This window comes from Magnolia sinica, chromosome 12 (genome assembly GCF_029962835.1).
Source record: "Magnolia sinica isolate HGM2019 chromosome 12, MsV1, whole genome shotgun sequence".
NCBI classification, from domain to species: Eukaryota; Viridiplantae; Streptophyta; class Magnoliopsida; order Magnoliales; family Magnoliaceae; genus Magnolia; species Magnolia sinica.
This window is the reverse complement of record NC_080584.1, coordinates 4980498-5003174: the sequence shown is the minus strand read 5'-3', so window position 1 is coordinate 5003174 and position 22677 is coordinate 4980498. Positions and strand designations below refer to the sequence as shown.

Genomic DNA, 22677 nt, shown 5'->3' with positions numbered 1-22677 from the left:
AAAAATAGATAATAAAACTAAAAATCAGACAGATACAAAACTCGTGTGGGTCACACCACACGAAACAGCAGGGATTAAACGGCCACCGTTGGAAGCTTTGTGGGGCCCAAGAATCAGGATGATATTTGTACTCACAGTTTATCTGTGTGGTAATAATCCTGTGAACGGTTTGGATAGCATATAAACATCATGGTCTGGTCCAGAAAGGTTTCACGGTTGACATTTTTATTCCCACTGTTTCTTATTGTGTGGCACAAATGAGTTCTGAATATGTCTGATTTTCATAATTATATCCTATTATGGTCTTTAAAACTGATGGACGGAGTGGATTTGATACGGAAATCCCTGTGGGTCCCACACAGCTTCTGACTACAGCAACTTCCTTGCCCGGGGCACAGGCAATCCGCGTCCGAGAATGAATATACACCCTTAATGCAATAAGATACACCGGGGCTTTATCCACCGGAGCAGGCTCCTTTCCAATGATCCAAACCGTTCATATGGTGGGCCGTGGCTAGAACCCTTAGTGAGTTGAATTAGACCGTTGATTATTCCACTTGTTGACTTTGTATTCTCAGGCCACAGATTCAAAGGTTTCAATGGTCCAATGGACAAGATTCTCGTCGCATGGTCAATCCAAGATGGGATCAGCAGACCAGTGGCCTGATTAATGAACCATGGGCCCCACTTCTACAGCACATCTGCGTGTGGATGATCATATAATTCATCGTTTGTGGAACGTGCTCATTTGTTAATACGTTGCTTGTTGTAGAAAGAGGCACGAGCACTGCGTGCATGCGCTCCATGCAAGATTTCACAAGGGACGTAGTTTAAATATCACTTAAAATAGAAGTGCAACCCCTGTGGTACACGTGCCTACATGACCCATGAGTGAAGGATCGGAACCTTTCATCATGTGGATCTCATCGTGAGCATTTCGTGACAAAAAATTAAGGTGGGACACTCATCGGAATGGACCACAAGAGCGTGTTGTAATACACAACATGTGTCATTTTTCTCATTTTCTTCTCATAGACGGTAGGCATCCTGAGAGAGGTGTCCAGGCTTTTTTGGTCAGAGCATGTTCATGGTCGGACCTATCCGATTAGTGGTCCAGATTCGGCACACATGTGCCAAATTGCAGAGCGTGTTGATAATGACCTTAGCACGTATACAACATCTGATGGGCCCCATTTGTGGATGAGGATGCCCGGAAAATCACCAAATTAGAAGATACCAGACCTCCCGTGTATGTTGAATGCGGGCTGTTGTTGTTGTACTTTTTTTCTCAGCCATTCATTTGAAGCCCACCAACAGAAGGGTTAGGATCTTCCAATCTAGAAGACTTTTTGAGCAACAGCTTACCGATGATCAAAACATGGGCCCCTCATGTTCCGTATCCTCTGCAACAAGAGACCATATTTCCTCCTTTTATCATAATCTCATAATAAGATTGATGGGATGATCCTAGCAGCTGAATAATGGGCTTTTTGTTTGCTGAATTTGGACCTTTTGAAAAAATTTCATTTAACCGTCCATTTGATCGTCCACTAATCAGCCAATTCGAACATTAGAGGTGTACACGATCAAGCCGAATTGAGGCACAAGTCGACTCGGCTCGGCCCAGCCGCTAGCTGGTAGAGCTGGGCAAAACATATCCGATCCGATGGATCTGACCCGATCAGACCCGATCCTAACCGAACCGACGGCTTGGATCGGTGCGGATCGAGTTAATTAATTCAAATCCGAATGATTTTTAGATTGGGATCGGATCATTGTCAATCCGGACCGATCCGATTCGACCCGATCCGGAGTGGATAAACCACATGCATTCACGATGTGCCCCAATAGAGTTTACTCAGTAGTCAGTACCGGAAACGGATTGGCTACTCCCTTGGTTTTGAAATTAAACATGAGAGAGAGAGAGAGAGATTTTGAAAGAGGAGAGAAAAACAGAGATAGGGATTTAGAGAGAGAGGAGAGGAATGTCTGATGGTCGGTTCTCTGTGGGCCCCACCATGATGTATGTGTTTCATCCATGCCGTCCATCTATTTTTCTAGATCATTTTATCATATGAAACCAAAAATGAGGTATATCCCAATCCCAAGCGAACCACACTATAGGAAACAGTGTTGAATGAAAATTGACCATTAAAAACTTTTGGGGGGTCATAAAAGTTTTAGATCAAGCTGATCTTTGTTTTGTCCCTTCATCTGGGTCTGTATAACCTAATCAACAGATTGGATGTTGAATAAACAGTATAGTGGGCCTTAGGAGGATTTTAATGGAGGATATCCAATCATTATTGTTTTCCTGTGGTGTGGTCCACTTGAGATTTTTATCCCTCTAATATTTTGTATCAAACCTTAAAATGATCTGCAAAAATGGATGAATGGCATCAATGAAATACATACATCATGGTGGGGCCCACAAATCACCGAACACCAGCAGGAGGAGTAGCCAATCCATTTCTGTTAGTACCAGTATACCACACACTAGTCACCAGTTATACTATATAGCTGCTGTAGGCTTGTAGTTAGGCTAGGTACGTGGCGTGCGAAGACGAGTAATGACGCTCCTTGAGCTTCGAGTTGTACGAACGGTTCAAATGAGATCAAAGTTATATGGGCCCCACAGTGATGTATTTATTATATCTACACTGTTAATATATTTTTAGAGATAGTTATAGATTATCCAAAAAATGAATAATATCCAAAGATCATCTGGACCACACCATAAATAGCAGCAGATAATGATTTTCAACGTTAAGTAATTTGTGTGGTCCACTTGATAATTAGATCTATCTTATTATTTGTCTCAAGCCTTAAGACGAGCTCGCCAAATGGATGGACAGTTTGGATATAACATATACTTCATGATCAGACCCTTAGAACTTGTTAATGTTAATACAACAAGACTTGCGTGAAAAGGACGTCACTACACTTTCGTGCAATGCACGTCAACACTATAATACGTTATACATCCGATGAAAGTGTGGATACAGTTCTTTCAGAGCAATGTGGGGCTCACCTTGAGGTACATGTTTTATCTAAGCCGTTCATCCATTTTGGCATATTATTTTAGGCCTTGAGCACAAAAATACGGTATATTGAAGGTTGAAGTGGACCACACCACATGAAACAGTTAGATTAAATTCATACGATCTGAATTGTACTCAACTCGATCTGACTCGGTTTCCCCGACCAAGTCGGACTCGGTTCGGGTCAGGCCAACCATGCATCGGATTGATCTGAGTTAGGTGACCTGGACTCGGTCCCGGATCGGATCGAGTTCGGGTCAAGCCATTGGGATTTTGGATCGAATCGAGTTGGAACCAATTCGATCTGATCCGGATCGTGCCCAGCTCTGCTAGTTGACCCCAGCTCGAACTCAACTCAACTCGATCCTCGAGCCTGTCTAGGCAGCTCGGCTCGGTTCGGTTCACAGCTCAGCTCAAATCAAGCCAAGATCGAGCCTTTGCAACATTTTCTCGAACACATAAAGTGCACTTTCAATTTCACATGAAATGCAAAACAACATTATCAATTTACAAGCATTTCATCGAACACTAGCCAACATAAAAATTGAAATACAAGGGTATTTGTTTCATATCCATACTTTCCTTGCCACTAGCTAATACTTCCTTGTCATTTTATCAAACACTTGATGAGCCCCATCACCATCAAATTAGCCGAGTCATTGAACTGGTTCTATTTGAGTTTGAATCGAGTTGAATTGAACTCGCGCAAGCTTGAATTCGGCTATAAATTCTGCCCAGCTCAAAGAAATCAGCTGGACTCAACTGGAACTTTGTTTCAAACCGACTCGAATGGAACTTTTTCAAGTCGAGTGGAGCGTGCTAACGCGGTTTGTGTACAACTCCATGAAAATATACTCTTTGAATGCGGATCATTGACCTTTTGATTTTGAGCTGTCCATTTAAGTAAACCTGATATGATGACAAACGTGACTAATTGGACGGTCCAGATCCATCATCAAAGCGGACCAATGAAGTTGTGGTCCAGGATGCGCATTGTACCCTAAATCAACTGGATACAGCTAATTTTGAGCCGTTAAACTAATCCAGTGCTCTTAGAGCAGTCATAGCACTTCCAGTTGGATTAGATTAATTGGACAGTTGATCAATAGATCCAGACCGTCTGCTATGTCTATCATACATTTCATGGGCTAAAATGTGAATATCACAACGATCGGATGATGTGATCCGTCCATAAGTTGGACCTTTCTCTATATCCATCGTTGGCGAACCCATGGATGGAATGGTGAAGATTTTCTGATAAAAGCAATTCATCATGGGTCCCAACAAATAGACGGCTTATTTTTAAATTAATGATCTTTACCGTCCATTTTATACCATACTGATTGGATGGTTAGAATTGTCCGATTAATGTGAATTTTACAAATTAGCCATGGAAATGTATTCTGGACCTAACCAGATTGATCACTTGGACTTTCTAACCGCCCTGCTGCATCTAGAAGCACTATAACTTATAGTGCTCTGACAGCATCGGAGCATTTCTCGCCACCTCTCTCTCTCTCTCTCTCTCTGCCGGAAATCTGACAGCCTCCGCTGCCTGCACCCGATCTTCAAGCCGGAGATCTGACCCGCACCATCACCGTCAACCGCGACGGATGGAGGGCTTCTGGTGCAGGCTAAGGTCGCTGCTGACTCAGAGCCGTTCGGTCTCATCATCTGTCCTGGCGGTTCTTCTCATCTACTCCTTCTCATCTCAATTTCTCCCGATCGAGCCTTATCTCGTCCCTTACCTGACTTCCGTCAAGCACTTCACCAATTTCCAGGTAATCGTTCCGTTTCAACATATCGCGAGATTTTGCTACAGTTGCAGAGAGTTCTCGTTTGGGGTTAGGGAGACTACTTATACCCCTCTTTTTGATAGTATACCCCCTTTTCCCTCCTTTGATTGATAAAGTTGCAAACTTGCAATTGCATGCTATTGATTGCAAGTTGTCTGAATATCAAGAGCAGGGGCTGCAGATATCATTTCCATCTTGATTTTGGGGAATTCATCATATATGATACTCTTGCGGAGTATATGGAATCATACTCTCACGAAACATTCGTTGTACACGTGGCATATTTTTAGCACTATCCGAACTGTCTAGATTGTGGATCCCACTTTGGATGGGGTGTAGACCGTAGATTGAACTGATTAGAGGATCCGAAATTGTCCGAGTGATTGATGACCAGAAAGGAGAAATATTCAGAGGCCTTGAGTGTCTACTGATCTGACTCATTGCACACGTGTCATATCGTACCTTGATCCAAACCCTCTAAATCGTGGGTCCCACTTGGATGGGGCATAGTCCAGAAATCACACTGGTCAGAGGATCCTCAGAAGTCTGATTGGCGAGCATCGGATTGACAATTTGATAGGAAAAATGCTCAACATTCCAAATTCAACAAGCGTTATCCATTGAGCAGCTGGTCATTTGATCAGTATTGACTGTTGAGTCATGCCTCTGTGGGGCCTAGAGTTTTTTTTTTTTTTTTTGAAAGGTGAATACACACTCTTACACCCACACACTGTTTTTACAATTCAATCAAACACGAAGCCCCACATGGGCCTGTATTCGGTTAACATGTAGGGTTAAGATAGTGCGGGTGTGCCAAAGTCATACTTGACTTAGGTTTGATTGAACACTGGTGTCCCTTGCACTGAGATGGACCATTTAAGAACGAATTCGAGGACTCGACCACCCTTTCAACCACCTGTTGTAACAACGATAAGATGATTTGTAGAAGGGTAGGGGTTAGTCCTTTCGAATGAATTCTTTTTGCCTTGTGTCTTAAGGACTAATTTCTGTCACCAATAATTGTAGCCTACGTATTTCTCAGTAGAACAAAGATGGATAGATTTAAAATTAAAGGCCAGAAATAATGCTGATTTTATTGGTATGTAATTGATGCTCATTACAATTGATTGAGAAACAAATAAACCAGAGAAGAGAAATAAAAATGAGAGATAAATACTTGAATCGCCTGTGCGGACAGACAATCTAGGGGAATGGTCAGCAGGATGTGACCGGGGTTCGATCTTCCAAGTAAGGACTCGGTTGATCGGGATTTAACAACGGAAGGTTATGGATATTTATATTACTCCTAAGCGTACTATAACGATGACACTGGACAATAGCGATCTAAGCTAACCTAAACCTCAAACGTTGTGCCACATGGTTGGACAGAAGCTGAGAGACTAAAGCTAAGCTAAAATAAAAAGTAGCGTTGCACTGTATAGACTTATTGTGTTCGGCATGGGCTTGGAGCTCTTCATAGTGTTCTCCTTTTATAGCTTTGGGAGGCGGCGAAACCCTAGTCAGGTTTCCTTGTTGATCTAGGATTCTTCACAACCATGATGTTCAATTGTTCTCTTATCATTCATACTTGGCTTGGAGATCTTCAGATATCAGAAACCGTTTTCAGATCTCTTGGTAGTGTGTCTGTGGAGGTCCGTAGATCTTATAGCATTACTCTCGCTGGATCTGGATCGAGACCCAATCCATTGGTTCCCATCCACTCTAATGTTGATCTTATTCTCGAATCTTCGTAATTGCCGTGAGAGCACCAAATGTTTCTGGGAAGATCTCCCATTTTGGAAGGATTGTGATAGACGGCCTTACCGTGCATATATGGATATGTGATAAGATCCTTGCCTTGATAGGACTTTCATAGACTCGTTGATCACATTGCCTAGGCCGCAGCTGCTGCACGACTTAGGGCTATGTGTCGTTCGTTGCTTTGTTTTTCCTGAAGACGTGGGTAGGGTTCTGCACCACTTTACTTTTGGCAAGTGACGTGTTGTCGAAGGATAAGGAGCGAAAGATACCCTCAAGCGCAAGTAGGATTTTGTTATAATCAGGCATGTAGTGTCAACACGTGGCGGGCTTTCACTGGTCCACGAGGGTGTGCCAAAAAGGGTGTAAACAGACACACACACACACACACACACACACACACACACACACACACATCCCACATGGGTTCTTGAACCCATGACCTCAGAGTTGAAACACACTTCGTAGGCCCCAGAATGCCGATGGCTTGAATTGAGATGCATGTATGTCATGTCGATTTGCCACATGTCATACATGTAGCATGATTCAAACATGCTAAATTGTGCTTCCCACTGTGGATGGGGTATCGTTGGAGGATTACAATGATCAGGGATCCTAAAATGTTCAAGTGATTGATGCCGAAAAGGACAAATATTTAGAGGTCCCGAGTATCCACTGATTAGAACCATCGCACAGGTAGCATATTGTAACTCGATCCAAACCATCTAAATTGATGGTCCTACTCAGATGGGGCCTAGTCACGTTGGTCAAAGGATCGTCAAAAGTCCGATTAGCAAGCATCTTATTGACGATTGAATGGGAAAAGTGCTCAAAGTTCTGAATTCAAAGGAGATCCTTGGTCCTCCCAAATATTTGTTTAGGATGTATGAAGAATGCAGAGATGATAGATCATCTTTTCACCCATTGTCCGTTTTCTTGCAAAGTTTGGGATTTTTTTTTTTTTCCTCGTGTCCCTGTATACTACTTGGGTGGAGATTGTTGGAGGCTTGTTGTGGGCTTGGCATGGGGGAGGAGTTGGGAAGCTTGGGAAAGCCGTGTGGAGGGTCATCATTATGGCTTTGCTTTGGTCCATATGGAGGGAGGAATAACCGGTGCTTTTAGGGCCTGTTTGGTTTTCCAATTTCCTATGAAATGCAATGTTTGTTTAAACATGAATTATGGCTTGTAAATTGAGAGTCAAATACACTTATAAAGAAAATGGGTAATGTAAATTATGATCATCACATCTTCAAATTATAAAACTATCATTTTTACAGTGATTTGCCGGTTAAACAAACAATGTAGTAAGATCAACATCGCAGTCAAATGTAAGTAATGTCACCACACAATTACAAGAGTAAGTAATCATTACCTTGTAAGTGGAGAATCAGACAGACCTTTAGAATGAGAGTTCCTCAGTGGAACTGATCATTAGCAAAGTTTATGTTAATGCAGCAAAGGCTAGTAATCTTTTTTTTCTTTCTTTTGAGTTCTGTCTTGGGTTTTCTTTTCCCGTTTTTGGCGAGGCTAGGGGCTTAATTCCAATTGCTTTTGATTGGAGATTCTCCCTCTATTGTAGTTAAAGCTCCTATCTCATCCTCTAAAATGATGTGAATTTCTGGAAGGTGCATGGCATGTATTGCTATAATTGATGGAATGGCCCTTGGTTCAAGAGTAGATTTTCATACAGAGATGTTGGTGATGATGATGATATGTTTGCTGGAATATGAATTTATATGGCTGCCTTGTTTGTTTGGGTTTTCATGAAGAACTATAAGGAGTTCAGTAAGTTTCAAATAATGCATCAGCTGGGTAGGTTACTATTGCGAAGTATAAAATTAGGAATTTTCCATGACTAGTTTTTCCCATGTATGTTTGTAGAATGATGGTGTGACATTTGATCTTTATGAAATAGTACTATGAATTGCAGGTCACAGTTGATATATATCCTTGCAGCATCTATGCTCAACTTATATTTACATTGGTCATGGCACCGGCTTGCTTTTATCTCTCATACAAGCTGGTCATTGTTCTAGGTAAGATGCTGCCATTGATGTTGATTTTCAGGAATGCTAGATTGTTGCTTGTGTATGCTTCTTGCTGAATGTTCAGGACTTTGGTAGTCAACCATGTGCTGTCTCCTGATAAATGTGTAGAGAGCGATTTTCAAGACATGGTTTTGCTTTACTTTCTTGTAATTCATCAGATATTCGGCCACAAAGATTTATTGGTTCACCTAATCCATATTTACAATTTAGGAAAGGTATTTTTTTTTTTTTTGCAAATGACCAAGTGATAGCGTATTTGCAAATATCCACATAAAAATAATACGTTTCCAAACAACCCCATCATTAATTTGTGGTTATTGTAAAGGCCTAATTTCTGTTAGTTTTTCCTAGTGGTTGTCAACTTTTTTGGCATATTTTGAAAAAATGATGAAACTACTCCTACCCTAAAACCTCTTTTTCTCTCAAAAAAAAAAAAAAAATAAAAATTTAAAATTAGTTGGTGTTATGTTTCATATGGAGGAAAACTAAAGGATTTATGCTCCCAATTGAGGAGAATTTTGTGGTATGTTCAATATGGGTTTTTTTTATGTCATTTTCCAATGGTTTTTATTTTGGCAAGTGATGCAGGGATATGTAATGACCTAACTCTAGATGCATGTATAATCAGGTTAAAGAATGTTCAAACAAATACACCAATTAACTAACCGTTTTCAATCAAAGGAATTAGGTAAATCTCAACACAAAGATGAGATCATTCCGTCAGGATTATGCCCCTTAGCATAAAATCACAGTAAAAAAGAGAGGACCCAGGGATATGAGGATATCCTAGTCCAGCATAAGTCAGTCCACGATCAAGTTTGGATCTGATTCTACTGACTAACCATCTATTTTTTCCGTTCAAATTAGAAAGAGAATATCTAGAGATGAACGAAAAGGGTGAAGAATGAAGGGTTAGAGATGAAGAAAGTATAGGTCCTTTTGTCATCAAAAGAAAAGGAGGATGATTTTTACCTTTTCCTGCACCTCGAAGATTTAGAAAGAAAGAAATCTGAAATCGGGGTGGAATTCTCAAATACTCAAGAGCCAATCATGAAACCCTAATCTCTTGAATAAAGTGGAAGAAAAGATTCGGATTTCTATTCATTCAATAATAATGAAAATAAGATTTCTTACAACGTATATATAAGCTATGGAAAAAGTAAAAAGTCCACTAAAGCCCCTGAAAACAAGAAAAATAACAAAAAGATGAAAAAATAAAGAAAGTATAATAAAGCCCCTGAAACAAGAAAAAAGAACAAAAACGCATAAAACTAAAACACCTGTGTGGTAGGGTGTGAAATCCGACCCATGGATCTATGGTCAGGGTGCGGTCATGCTGCTCTTATACTCGTAGCGCGTCAGAAAATGGGTCCGATGGATCCAACGTCCATCCGCATCAACTCCTCCGCTCTGGTACCCTGTCGGCGACGCCTCCTCCTCTAGTACACTCTAAAGGGTGCGCCACTGATGTCTGCATCAGCAAGGCAATGATAAAGATATTTTATTAGAAAGTGCCAAGGTGGCGTGAAGTTGACCAATATTTATAACCTCAAAAGAAAAGAAAGATTATAATCCTCAAACTTTAACAAAGAGACCCATTCTGCCAATAATCGTTTTACTTTGGTAGCCACATCTCTTTATGAACCACAAATATTCCAAAAACACCTATCATTCCTTTCCCCCCATATTGCCCATAAACCGACAAGCAATGCCAATCTTCATGAGACTTTCCTTTCCTTAGCATGCCCAACTCCATGCCAAGCCATCAACAAATCACCTATTGAATTTGGTAGCACCCAAGGGGCCTCAAATGAGCCAAAGAAGCTTTCCTAGATTTTTCGGGCGAAAGGGCACTTAACAAAGAGATGATTAACCATTTCCACATTAGCCATACACATGATACAAATGTTTGGGATCGGCATTGTTCTTTTTCCTAGAGGAGATGAAAAACTAACGTAATGTGGGTATTTGCAAAAATGATGAATTAACAATGTGGTTGTTGCAAACCATGTGTTTATACGTGGGTATTTGCAAATACTCTATTATTGTCATGGGAATATGCAAAAACCCATTTAAGAAATGGTATCATGGATGTTGTCTTACCATAGGCTCTTGAGCTATCACATGAAATTTTTTGTATTGCAAAGCGCTTCTATATGAAAAACAGACTGATTGAATTCCTTGGCCTGGTTATGAAAACATGAACCGCACGAGTAATGGTGCAGTGGATAAGATTGCAACTGGGCTGGTGACCCATTTCCAGATCCAGTCCATGAGCTGAGGACCTGGTTCCAGGCTCAGCCCAGGCATGAGCTGAGGAATGGACCTTGGAGTGGGCTGGGCTTCCCATCCAAATACTCTGCCTACTAAGGGTGAAGTAAGTCAGGCCAAGCCATGACTATGCATTGGGCCTTTAAGCAGATGCAAGCTTAGTTCCAGCACAATTAGCTATCGAGCCTTGCAGTCGGACCCGGATTGAACCCATCAGCCTCGAGGCTCAGCTTAAACAAGGCCAAAAGTGGACTGGACTTTACCTAGCAAGGCCATCCCTAACAGTGGATCTAAGGTTTAAAGTAAATGGAAGTCATTTCATTATGGTTAGGTAATTTTGGTTGCTTATTATTTGAGTGGTATGTGAGATATGCTTAATTATAAAAATATAATTTATACTGTTAAATTTAGTATCTGTGATATAGATAAGAAGTGACCTGACAGGTAGAATTCAAGTGAAGGAAGTAACATCTATAAGTAGTTTAAGGTTCTTTAAAGAGCTATTGTGATAGTGTAGAACCAGTTGCTTCTAAAGTTGTTACTAACAGGAGATGATGCTGTTTTAGGGGCTTTTGCGTTGCTTATTACTTACTTGATCATCTGGGGAGGGCAGTCTCTTCTGTCAATGCAAATTATGCAGGTAGGTGGGTTTGATTTGTTTACACAACTTCATTGCCTTGACCCAAAAATATGGCGGCCAACGGATCATGTGGGCCACAGTTTATGAATGAAATGGATGGCTAAAGACTTGGCAGGTGTTTCTAAGCATCCATTTGTTTCTTATATTGTGGCCCACACGACAGTGTGTAGCAGTCTTTTTTTGTATCAAGGCACAGTGGTACCCACCTAGCGATGGCTGGATAATGGTTGCATCTAGGCATGCAGCCGTGTACACTTTTGGAATTAGCAAACTATGTACCATACAATCTGCTTAGAAAACAGCCGTTCAAGTTGCTCTTTAAAAATGCTGATGAATAGGTGATCCATTGGAAGTTCCTTTAACAGGTATACATGCGGATCTAGTTATCTTGCCATGTATGGCATTATTCTTTTCTGGGGACAAATAGCTAGATCTTACGCAGCATTGAACTTTGTGTTTTTCTCATTGTCTAGATAACATATGGATTTGGCATGGCTGCACGCTTGGTCTTCTCCTCATATATTTTTCTTCTTGTACCGGAAGAGGAATACCAAATCATGGTAATTTCATCTTCATTTCTTCAATTTTGTCTGTGGAGAAAACATTCAGAAATAATGTAGTATTTCCTTGCTAAGGAGGGTGTTTGGAGAGCTTCTCTTATATATATATATATATATATCAGTGTTTCAAATAGCACCCGTAGCGTACGCTACGTAGTGTCCCAAATAGCGTAAATCCCCTGTAGCGTACGCTACAGGGGTCGTAGCGTACGCTACAGCTATGTCGCGTGTAGTGTCCGTAGCGTAAGCTACAATGTATTTTTTTACTATTTTAGTTTTTTATTATTTTTTCATGTTTTCTTTGTTTCTAATGTTGAGGAATGTGACACTTGTATTGTACTTGATACTTTTAACCTATGGGATTTTTATTTCTTTTCATAATTGTGACTTGTGGTTTCAATCAGACATTATTAATTAAAGTAGTTTGCTTAGAAAGTTGTTGATGTGATAATTATTTGATTTGGCTTATATACGTGTATTGGCTTTTGATAAATGATAACTAATAACTTTTTTGAACATGCTTATAATTGATAAAATGAATCATCTTTTAGGCATTTATATATATATATATATTCACTATTTATTATATTTATCCTATTTTTAAATTAAAAAATAGAAGTATCGTGTAGCTTACGCTACATGCTAGGTATTTACGCTACACGCTATAGAGGGCTGAGCGCTACGCATCACACTACCGCTATTTAAAACACACACACACACACACACATAGATATATATATCCGTATGCTTGTTTCATGTTTTACTAAAATTTATGTTCATTATCAATAGAGGAAAAGGTCTCAAATGAAAATACCTGTCTTATTTCGTTGAATGACTACAATGTCATCTTTTTCTTTTGCAGACTAGTTTAACCACGACGACTTCACTCCTGTCCTTTATGTTGGCTTCTGAACTGAGTGTGTAGACCATTTCTTTACTCTATACCATATTCCAAAATATTTTAACTAGTACATGTTCTCTAATGGGTTGATCATGATTCAAAGGGTTTCCATTTTATTAACAGGTTGTTAATTCGTTTTCAATTAGCCTGGTTATAGAGATCTTGATCCTTGAAAATAGTTTTTATACAGCTCGATTTTATTAAACTGCTGACTGGATAAATGCTTTGTGCTTTGCATTGACTCTCATAGTGGGACTTGTGGAATGGAATGAATGCCCTGAATATGGATAGCACAAAAGCACTATAATCATACGGTGTTTGTTTGCATAAGGGACTGCTTGACATTGTCTTCATCTTTGTATATTCTTTCGAATTTTGACCTGAACAATTATTCAAAATTGGGAATGGAACTAGTGTTAAATGTTTACATGTAAGTTAGTAATGAAGCAAGTTTCTCTGTAAGTATCAAACATGTTTATGAGATTTGGACCATTCATCTGTTGGGCCCTAAAGTGGATGGTGCTTACACCACAAAAAAATACCACCACTGGATGATCCTAGTCACCGAGTGGAATATTTTTTGCCCACTGAATGTTGACTGTTGGTTTGACTTTTTCCAAACCATCCATTTTTAATCATCAAAAGTCCTCTAATCATGGCTAGGTTATCTGACCAGTGGGATTTTTGGGGTATGGTTGGCTCAAGGTAGATCCTAGTGGTTGATCAGTCTCATATGAGCGTACCACATATGGAGATAGAGTGCTTGATAAATAATTCTAATTTACAGTTCTTGGTCTTTTCCTACTAACTTTATGGTTCCCTGAATGCTGTTGTGCACTCATATTTGATGGAATTCATTTTATCTGTTGTAGTCTGGACTCTGGAGATAGATGTCTGCAAGACCTGCAGATGCAGGCTAGTTTCTATGGAGTGCGTTAGTTCCAGAAGGAAAAAGTGGGAGAATAGTATTTAAATAAAATTATGGCATCTTGGGTGGTAATGAAATCCTATGCATGTGAAACTTCAAGTATGATATGTTTCAAGACAAGCTGAATTTTGATAATTACTGGTTGAAGTTCAGACTGAAGATCATCATCATTGTTGTCGTCGTCATCATCATCATCATCATCCAAGCCTTATGCCAACTAATTGGAGTCGACTACATGAATCCTTTTCGGCCATTCCACTCTATCAAGGACCATAATTTCAGTTAGACCATAGGTCATCGAGTCGTTCTTACTACCTCCATCACGTCCTTTTGGCCCTTGCCCTTGCTGTGATATGGGAAAAAAAATGTAATGGCCGTGAAATAGACAAATCGGCAAATTTGAGTGGCGGTAGACAATTGGTTCTCTGTTCTAGTGTGTGATGTTTGTTTGATATGAAACTTACACAGCATATTGGTTCATAGGATTAGAGAATACTGGTTCCTGGAGCTAAAAGGAGTGTATGATACGTTGAGTGATTAGGTCTCATTATGGTTTCTTTAAATTGTAATTCCATAGTATAATATTCAAATGGGATTTTAGTCTTCATAAATTGACAGGTGATGCTCACCTTTTTTATTTCTAACAGGTCAGCTTCTAGCTATTGAGAAGGCTTCTTATGCTACATTTTTCATTTTGAGTCTAATTTCGGTGCGTATAACATGACATGCTCTTTTCATTTGGTCTCAATCGATGAGTAATTTGAGTTTGATTCTCAATGTAGGCTTCTCCTTCTTTCTCTACCCTTTTTTCATTCTTAGACTTGCTTTTATTGTGTATGCACAGTTGGGAATATGTTGTGCAGTGACGATTTTGTTGCCCAAAGACTGTTCTTCGAGTCCCTTGTACCCTTCACTAACAGCTTTTTGGAGCCAGGATGAGGTGGTTTTCTGATGTTACTCCAACCTTATTGTTTCATTTCAGTGCATCTAATTTTTTATGGGGCGCACTCCAGTGGTACCGGTACCACCGTAACCTTGTGGCAGTACCAGCCAGATGTGCAGCTCAAGTGATATAGTCCAAACATCCAACCTATCCATCAGATAAGTCAACTCAAGAAACACTTGAGGCCCAATACTCAGCTTGATCCAATACTGAAGTGTGCCACAGCAAAGGGAACACCCACCCTTGAATTTCATAGAGGCACACCTGAATCATAAAACATCCTGATTTTTGGCCTGACCCTTCATCTGGTCTGGTGGAGGATCTCAATGGCCTGGATTTTATATATATACAACAAAGTAGGCCCTCAACTCTAATCAATGGTGGGTGTTCCCTCTCAACATGTACCATGTGCTATGGCCCACCTGAATTTTGGATTGGGCTAATTTTTGGGAGCTGGGTCTTGAGGTGACACATCTAATGGATAGGTTGGTTTCCGTGAAGACATTACTGGGCTACGCATTGGTCCAATACCATTGTAAGTTTAGGGTGGTACCGTAGTAGTGGAGCGCACCCCATTCTTATATCAATGACGTGCAAGGTGTTCCAAAACGGTAACAGTGGCCGTAACGGCCACCATTGTTACTATTATGATACGGGCTGTAACGGCCATTATGGCCCTTTTTTATTTTTTTGAAAAAACTGTTACAAGACCATTACAGGGCCACTACGTGGCCATTATGGCCTCTTTTTTTTTTTTTTTTGTAACGGCCGTTTCAACCCCATAACGTGTAACAGAAATGACCGTTACCATTACATAACCGATTTTGAATACCTTGTAGACGTGTGCCATGTTACTAGGGCTGTCAACAGGCCGGGCCTGGGGTTGGTCTCTGCCCGGATTTTGAACTGTTTCGGGCTGTGCCTATTCAAAATTCTGATTTTGGCAGGCCTGAGCCCGGCCCATTGACACCCCTACATGTTACTTTGGAATAAGTTTTAAACAGATACTCTAGTGCTCTCAAAGCACTATAGGCTCCTTGTTGCATTGGTTCACTTGGACAGTAAATTCAATCGATCTGAACTGTCCGTCAACTCTAGAATACATTCCATAGGCTATCCTACAAAAACCATACCAATCAGATGATCCAATCCATCTTTGATTTTAGCCTTATTTTGTAAAACGATCTATTTTTGAAGCTACGGATGAGATGGTTAAACTTGCCTAACAGAAGTGATTCTTTAGAAGCATAAGCAATCCATGATAGGTCCTAACAAATAGATAGATTAAATAGATGATTGTACCTATTTTTGCATGAATTATCTTAATCGATCCATATTAAAGATCATTGATCAAATGGTTCATATTTGTAAGATGAGCGTGGTGTTTACATGGTAGCCCATGAAGTGTGTGCTGAACCTAATGAATAGTCTATATCAATGGATAGGACCAAGTGTCCCAATGCAACTAGGAGCACTATAACTTATAGTGTTCTAAGAGCATTGGAGCATCTCTCAGTTTCAAATTCTAAAATGTGGTAATTTCACTAGTTAATCATATTTGGATTTTATTTTTATTTTTATTTTCTAATGAAGGCTTTTGCGACAAAATCAGCATTGGAATGATCCTGGAGAACTGATTTTGGATGTACCTCAGGGCACTTGTGCCAGCATGAAATGATTTTTCAGTTGTTTAATTTTCTAATCAACTGTTTAAATTGGAAGGAAATAATCTCACTTTGTCAGTGAGAACAGTATTTATCAAGGGATTCATTGATTTGTGCATATATTGGGTGCTGGGGGTTGCGTTGCTCTCTAATCATAATTCACACTAAAGGGGCCTCATCATAATTTTTCTTGTTACAAGAGGAAGCGCATGTGCTTCTCTCAACTGACAAATTTCATTCTTCTCATCATGCTACTATAATTGAGGCCCACTGGATCACAGTTCACAAAACGGTGGATGGTCAGGCAATGTTTTTTCCTCCATCCATGTGCTTCATATGCTGTGGCCCACCTGATTGTGGACCAGCCTTTTTCTCTTTCATTCTTTCCCATCTGGGCTCGTCTTGATGGTTTATTAATAAAGTCAGTTACATTTCAAAAAAAAAAGAAAAAGATGACCAGCCTGATTATGGGGACTTGCAGTGGCGTGTGGAGGGGCTGGGGTCTACGCATGTGCCTATTCATTAGCAAACCTGCATAGATATCCATTACTCATGGTTTGAAAAATCAACATAAATCAAACTCAACCAAATCAACAAGATTAGATTTCACAAAGACTCCACAAAAGCTCAAGTTGGTCAAGACTGGGTCGACTTGACAAGACTCACTAACAGTTGACTTGACAATAATGATTTTTTAGGGTGTGTTTGGTTGCAACAAGTATCATGACATTGTATGACTAATCTGTCTAATTTGGTGAAGAATTTCATGGTATTTCATTAATTTTGGTGCAACCAACCACACCCTTGTGGTCTGTCAAAAAAAATAAAAATAAAAAAACCAACCACACCCTTGAGTATCAAATTTTACCAAGTCTTGATATTCAAGACTCGACCGAGTCTTCAAGTTGATTACTTTCTGGTTGGGTTTTTAAACTATGACATTATGTCTTGTACCTGCTGGGCATTTCTACGTGACCCCAAAGAATTCTTTTTTAATCCGAAACTACTCAGGCATAATCCATACTGTTAAGTTGCAAACCCTGATCAGTATTGCTCAACTTCTTCAAATGAGGAAACCTTCATGTTTAACCTCTCTCTTGGTAAATTAACACAAGGACTGTCACTTTTGGAATGATTAACAGGGCTGGCTTAGGATTTTGAAGGAAACATGGGATGGAAAGAATATACAGATTCTCTCTCTTTGGTTAGTTTCCAATGTTTTTTTTTTTTCTTTTGTTTTCCTGATGGTGTACTGTAGGCTGACTCCACTAATTCACCAATTCTAATTGTTGCCAAGGATGCATTGAAGTTGAGCTGAGGCAGCTATTGAAATTGACCTGTGGTGTAAATATAACCATGGCTGCAATACCTGGGTATTTCAATCTTTTCCTTGGAGTAATGGGTTAGGGACCTTGGGCTAAAAAAACCAAAACCATGATACACATATAACCCAGTTGAGGACCTATATGACGCATGACTTAGGATATGCATATTGTCCTTCAGATTTTAGTTTGTATAAGTGGGGCCTGCAGTTCAGTGATCCAGTCCACTGGTCTCATAGACCTTGCCATAAGACAATCCTAATCCTTCAGTTCTGGTCAGTTAAGTAAATAACTGCAGAAATTGCCCACATTCAGCTGGAATGGTAAAAGATGGATGGTTAGGATTCTAGTATGGGTGAATTGTTCGGCCATGGTCTCTCCAGTGTCAGGACTCAGGACTATCATATCAACAGTTTTAGGTCACTGGACAATAGTTCCCATTAGTACAGACTGAGAACTTGAGGATACTTTGCATAACTTAGGGTTGAGGATCACATAATTCCTCCCACATGTAGAATGGCATAAAACAGAATGCCCAAACACTTGCTCATCCTACAACCGTGCCACTACAAAGTGGATATTAACTTTCTTGTCATTTTAAGCATTTCCCTTTCGGCCTAAGAGGCAGGGTTGTTGCTTTCTCTTTTATATTTTGTACATCATACAAGCCCATGATCTGCATCTTTAGCTTTTTATTTCTATCAATTCCTTCAGCCCAATATGATTCGTTTCATCGGTTTATCATTAAATGGTCTTCTAGTAGATGAGATCGCATGACCTAAATTTACAGTTTTAATCCAAATTTCTTGTTTCTATCAAATATCTTTTAATCCAATCAATGAATTATGCCCGAACTCATTGGTGCAGGTGGGCATTGGCATATGCCGGCTTTTCCTTAGTACAAAACTATGGGACAAGTCTCTTTGATGCCATTGACTCGAAATCGAATCTCAATGGGCATATTTTAGCGGTGTCTCAGGCAGCTGGAAGCCTTGGGTCATTAGGTGCTGTCTATCTTGAGCTCTTTGCCATTAAATCTGGCATGTTCATCTATGTGCTTGGGTCAGCACTCATGGCCATTGTGTGTGCATGCATGGGATTCTCTATGAAGATTTGGGTTGCGTACCTAATGTATGTGATGATCTCCGGCATCTACCAGACTCTGGCCTGCCTTGTGAGTGTGAGGTGCAGCCGGCTGCTGTCCAACAGACAGTTTATCCTCCTCTTCTCTGTCAACAATTTTGCAGGACTTCTCGTTGAAACATTACTTCAGGCTGCCCTTGTGAGTATATTTCATTGTATTTCTCTCCTAAGGGAACCATTCTTTCTTTGCCTTTTCTGACTGAGGAATCCATGCCCATGCATTTCATCGGGGAAGATTTATAGGATTCTGGGCCTCGGATTTGCTGAGGTCCATGGTTTGATGTTCAAGACCAATGATCTGATCAAACCCACATGATGGATGGGAGATGCCCCAAAATTATCCCGATCTTTGTCTTTTTGGTTGATTCTGGACTATTGCTGTATTATTTTTAGTAATCTTCTATTTATAGTCCAACAATCAAAGGGTTGGGGTTTTCCAACCTTGGAGACTTTTGGGTATCTCCCGTCCTGAGTTGGGCATGTCAAATAAAATGATCTGTGCCTTCAACATGGGCTCTAATATATGTGCCTGAGCAAAGTATACTTTTTAAGGATTTTTAAGGGCCTGTTTGATTAGAGGTAATTTCAGGTAATCGTTGTAAAAGCATAATGTTAGTTTTTGCCCCTTGTTTGAGGTGGAGTTCCACCTCGAAAACAGGGAAAAAGTCAACCACTTTCCAAGCTAAAACTTTGTGAGCCCCACCATGATGTATGTGTTATATCCAAGCTGTTCATTCATTTTTTTTTTTTCAAATCTTTTGAGGGCATGCTCCCAAAAAGGAATCAGATCCAAAGCTCAAGTGGACCACACCACAGAAAACAGTGGGTTCAACTGGACGTTATTATTCCCATTGTGGGCCACTTGAGCTTTGGATCTGCCAATCTTTGGGCCCATGCCCTAAAATTCTGGCAAAATGAATAAATGGTGTGGATGAAACACATACATCATGGTGGGCCCCACAGTTTTGCAATGTAGCACGGTACCCGACCTCACACAATCTGAAACTTGTTTAAGACGCTGTACCTATCCAGTAAATGCACAAGTAAATAATTATTGCTTATTTACATTTGACTACCTGAAATTATGACCAATCAAACAGGCCCTAAATTTCATTTTCTTTGGACAAGGATGACCTTAACATTCAAAATAACCATCGTGTTTTCAGTTTGTACCAGTGGAGTCCCTGGTTCAATGATCCAAACCTTTGATATGTCAGGCTTAACTGCAGCTGGCCCATGCACCAAAACTCCCCTAGATTGGAAGATCCTAGCCATATTATTATTTTCCTCTGTTCAGTGTGAAACATTGTGATATTTTCTTTCTTTGCCATCTAGTTGTTGGCTGGTATTGAAGGGTTATGAACTTACGATTCTTCCACTAGGGATTTTTTTGTTTTGTTTTTGTGTGCATGGGCCATCTACAGTGGGATCCATAATAACAACTGTTTGGATCATTGAAACATGGGCCCCACTTCCCTCGGCTTGTTGAAACCATAGTTCAAAAACCTGAAATCTCGACTTGACTGGATGTTCAGCTGGTCAGGTCGATTTGTGACTCAGACGAGTCTTTACTTGGCTTGATCTGATATTTAATACCTTATTTTAAAATTTTCTTTGAAGCAATAATCACTTTAATAGAAAAAGGCCGAAGCCAAAGAATGCAAAAATAATAAAACAGAAAATACAATAAAAAAGCACATAACAACTCTGATCAACAGGCAAGAAATTGATCAAAGACTAATACATTATCTGCTTGCACCGATTCCATTACATTCAATTTTGCCCTTTTGAAAACTTCCGAGATGTGGCCCCTTCAATTTCTAAAAGCTCGATTGTTTCTTTCCAACCAAATATTCCATAGCCCTGCTGGTAAGCAGAGATGCCACCCCCTTCTCCCAATTTTACCTTTGCCCCCTCCATGCCAACCTAAGAAAAACTGATCAATTGAATTTGGATTAACCATCCGACACCTTTGAAGCAATTCCAAATGGAGTTTAAAAAACCATCCCCCACCTTTGAAGCACAAGGGCAATGGATGAAGAGATGAATGACCAATTCCTCGTCTTGAAGGCATAATAAATTCACATTTTGGAATAATCATATGATGCTTATGCATGTAAAGCATATTTAGGTGAAGCATATAAAACAGCAAAAAAAAAAAAAAAAAAACTCATCCACAACCCATGGTGTGCTGGTTCCAGATTTTCCTATCTTTAGGTGAGGTTGAGGGTCTTTGCTCAAGTTGGGTTCATTCAATCAAGTCCGGAAGCTGACTTGACAAGTCTTATTGGTTTGGACCAAGGCATTGGTGAGTGAGTTTCCTTGTGACTCGGCTCGAACATCAAGTTCGGGTCAACTGAGTGGAGTTTCATGTCAACTCACAAGTGTTTTAGAACAATGGTACAAATTGTCAACTAGAAAGGTACCGTCCAACCATTTGACTTGAGCATTGTATAGTACCTGGCATTTAGTACCCATTTCGAAACCGATTAATGAAATATGTGTATGATAGTTAAATTTAGAACATTGATTTGGTGGAAAACAATGATGACACTGATTTCTTTTTTTCCCCTTTTTTTTTGTTATAACCACTGATTTTCTCTGCTTTTTTTTTTTTTCTGGTTATACACTTAGTTTCATATATATTGCCTGCCTATCCTTGATTTGGGAGAGATTTCATTGCCCTTGTTCTTAGTAATGGGAAGAATACCAACATTTGCAAGACATATAATCTCAATGGAACATTCTCTTTCAATCTAGCTATTGCCCCCAGCACTGGTTAACTATCCTTTGGGAGCACATAACCCTCATATGTGGCACAGCACCTTTGGTGCTCGGCACTGTTCATCTGGTGGACCCAACCATTGATGGTCATGGCCACAATAACTGGCTGGGCAATCCTATCTGTCAATTTGCTACCTGCAAATGGACAGTGAAAAAGAATAATGGAAACACTCCACATTCAATGGAAAAGTATCTTCTTATAAGAAGGCCAGGATTATCCAATCCTTATGTGATTTATGGACCATGGTTGCAGTTGATATGCTAGATGTATGGTCCAGATTTTTGGACTGGCGGGGCTTGCTCCCATTTTGGATTATTGGGGCCATTTATCATTTCTTAAAGAGGAGATGATCTTTTAGTTTCTGCCCCTTCTGATCTGATTGGTTGCTGAGCAGGAATTTTCATGGCATTGCAGGAAATTCTGGGGCTATCTGTTTCTGCACAATTCATCTCCTTTGCTGGTTTTTTCTTCTTAACAACAGCGATTTTCGCTGTATGCTGCTTTATTGGCAACGGCGATGGCGATGGAGGAAGCAAAATAGTCTCATTGGCATCAGAAGGTGAAACTGAACCATTGATCTCTGAGAGCTTGTAAAGGTAGTGTAAGAAGAGGAAGTATTAAGGTACTGAGCCTCCGGGAATGTACCGTGTTTTATTTTATTTTTTTATTTTTATCATTGGGTCCATTTTATATGGTTTTAGCAAAAGAAAACCTTTTAAGGTTAACACAAAAACATTCTTTTGGAAATAAAAGAGATGAATCTATTGGAGGGGGAAATGAGAGATATTTTGTTCCACCACTTTAATGTTCTATTACTACTACGAAATCAAGACTCAGTTGTGTCGAGTTTTCAAGCCTTGGAACCGCGGCTGATTAT

The 22677-nt window shown here is 39.9% G+C and overlaps 1 protein-coding gene across 2 annotated transcripts; it reads left to right on the top strand.

The window, feature by feature from the left end:
• The first annotated feature begins 4533 nt into the window (after positions 1 to 4533).
• On the top strand, positions 4534 to 22596 carry LOC131220824 (uncharacterized). 2 transcript variants are annotated; one of them, XM_058215670.1, is made up of 10 exons: positions 4534 to 4822; positions 8526 to 8631; positions 11481 to 11554; positions 12028 to 12114; positions 12977 to 13031; positions 14591 to 14652; positions 14788 to 14883; positions 17693 to 17754; positions 18740 to 19154; positions 22215 to 22596. In XM_058215670.1, exons 1-10 carry the CDS (start codon positions 4655 to 4657, stop codon positions 22392 to 22394), a joined length of 1305 nt encoding a protein of 434 aa, XP_058071653.1. In that variant the 5' UTR covers positions 4534 to 4654; the 3' UTR covers positions 22395 to 22596. The 2 variants fall into 2 exon arrangements, with proteins under 2 accessions (XP_058071653.1, XP_058071654.1); XM_058215671.1 differs by lacking the exons at positions 11481 to 11554; positions 12977 to 13031.
• Positions 22597 to 22677: the final 81 nt, after the last annotated feature.

Coding starts and splice junctions, on each gene's coding strand:
- LOC131220824 (XM_058215670.1), top strand. CDS start 4,655: ATGGAGGGCTTCTGGTGCAGGCTAAGGTCGCTGCTGACTCAGAGCCGT. Junction 8,632..11,480: donor CAAGCTGGTCATTGTTCTAG/GTAAGATGCTGC, acceptor ATGCTGTTTTAG/GGGCTTTTGCGTTGCTTATT. Junction 11,555..12,027: donor TGTCAATGCAAATTATGCAG/GTAGGTGGGTTT, acceptor CTCATTGTCTAG/ATAACATATGGATTTGGCAT.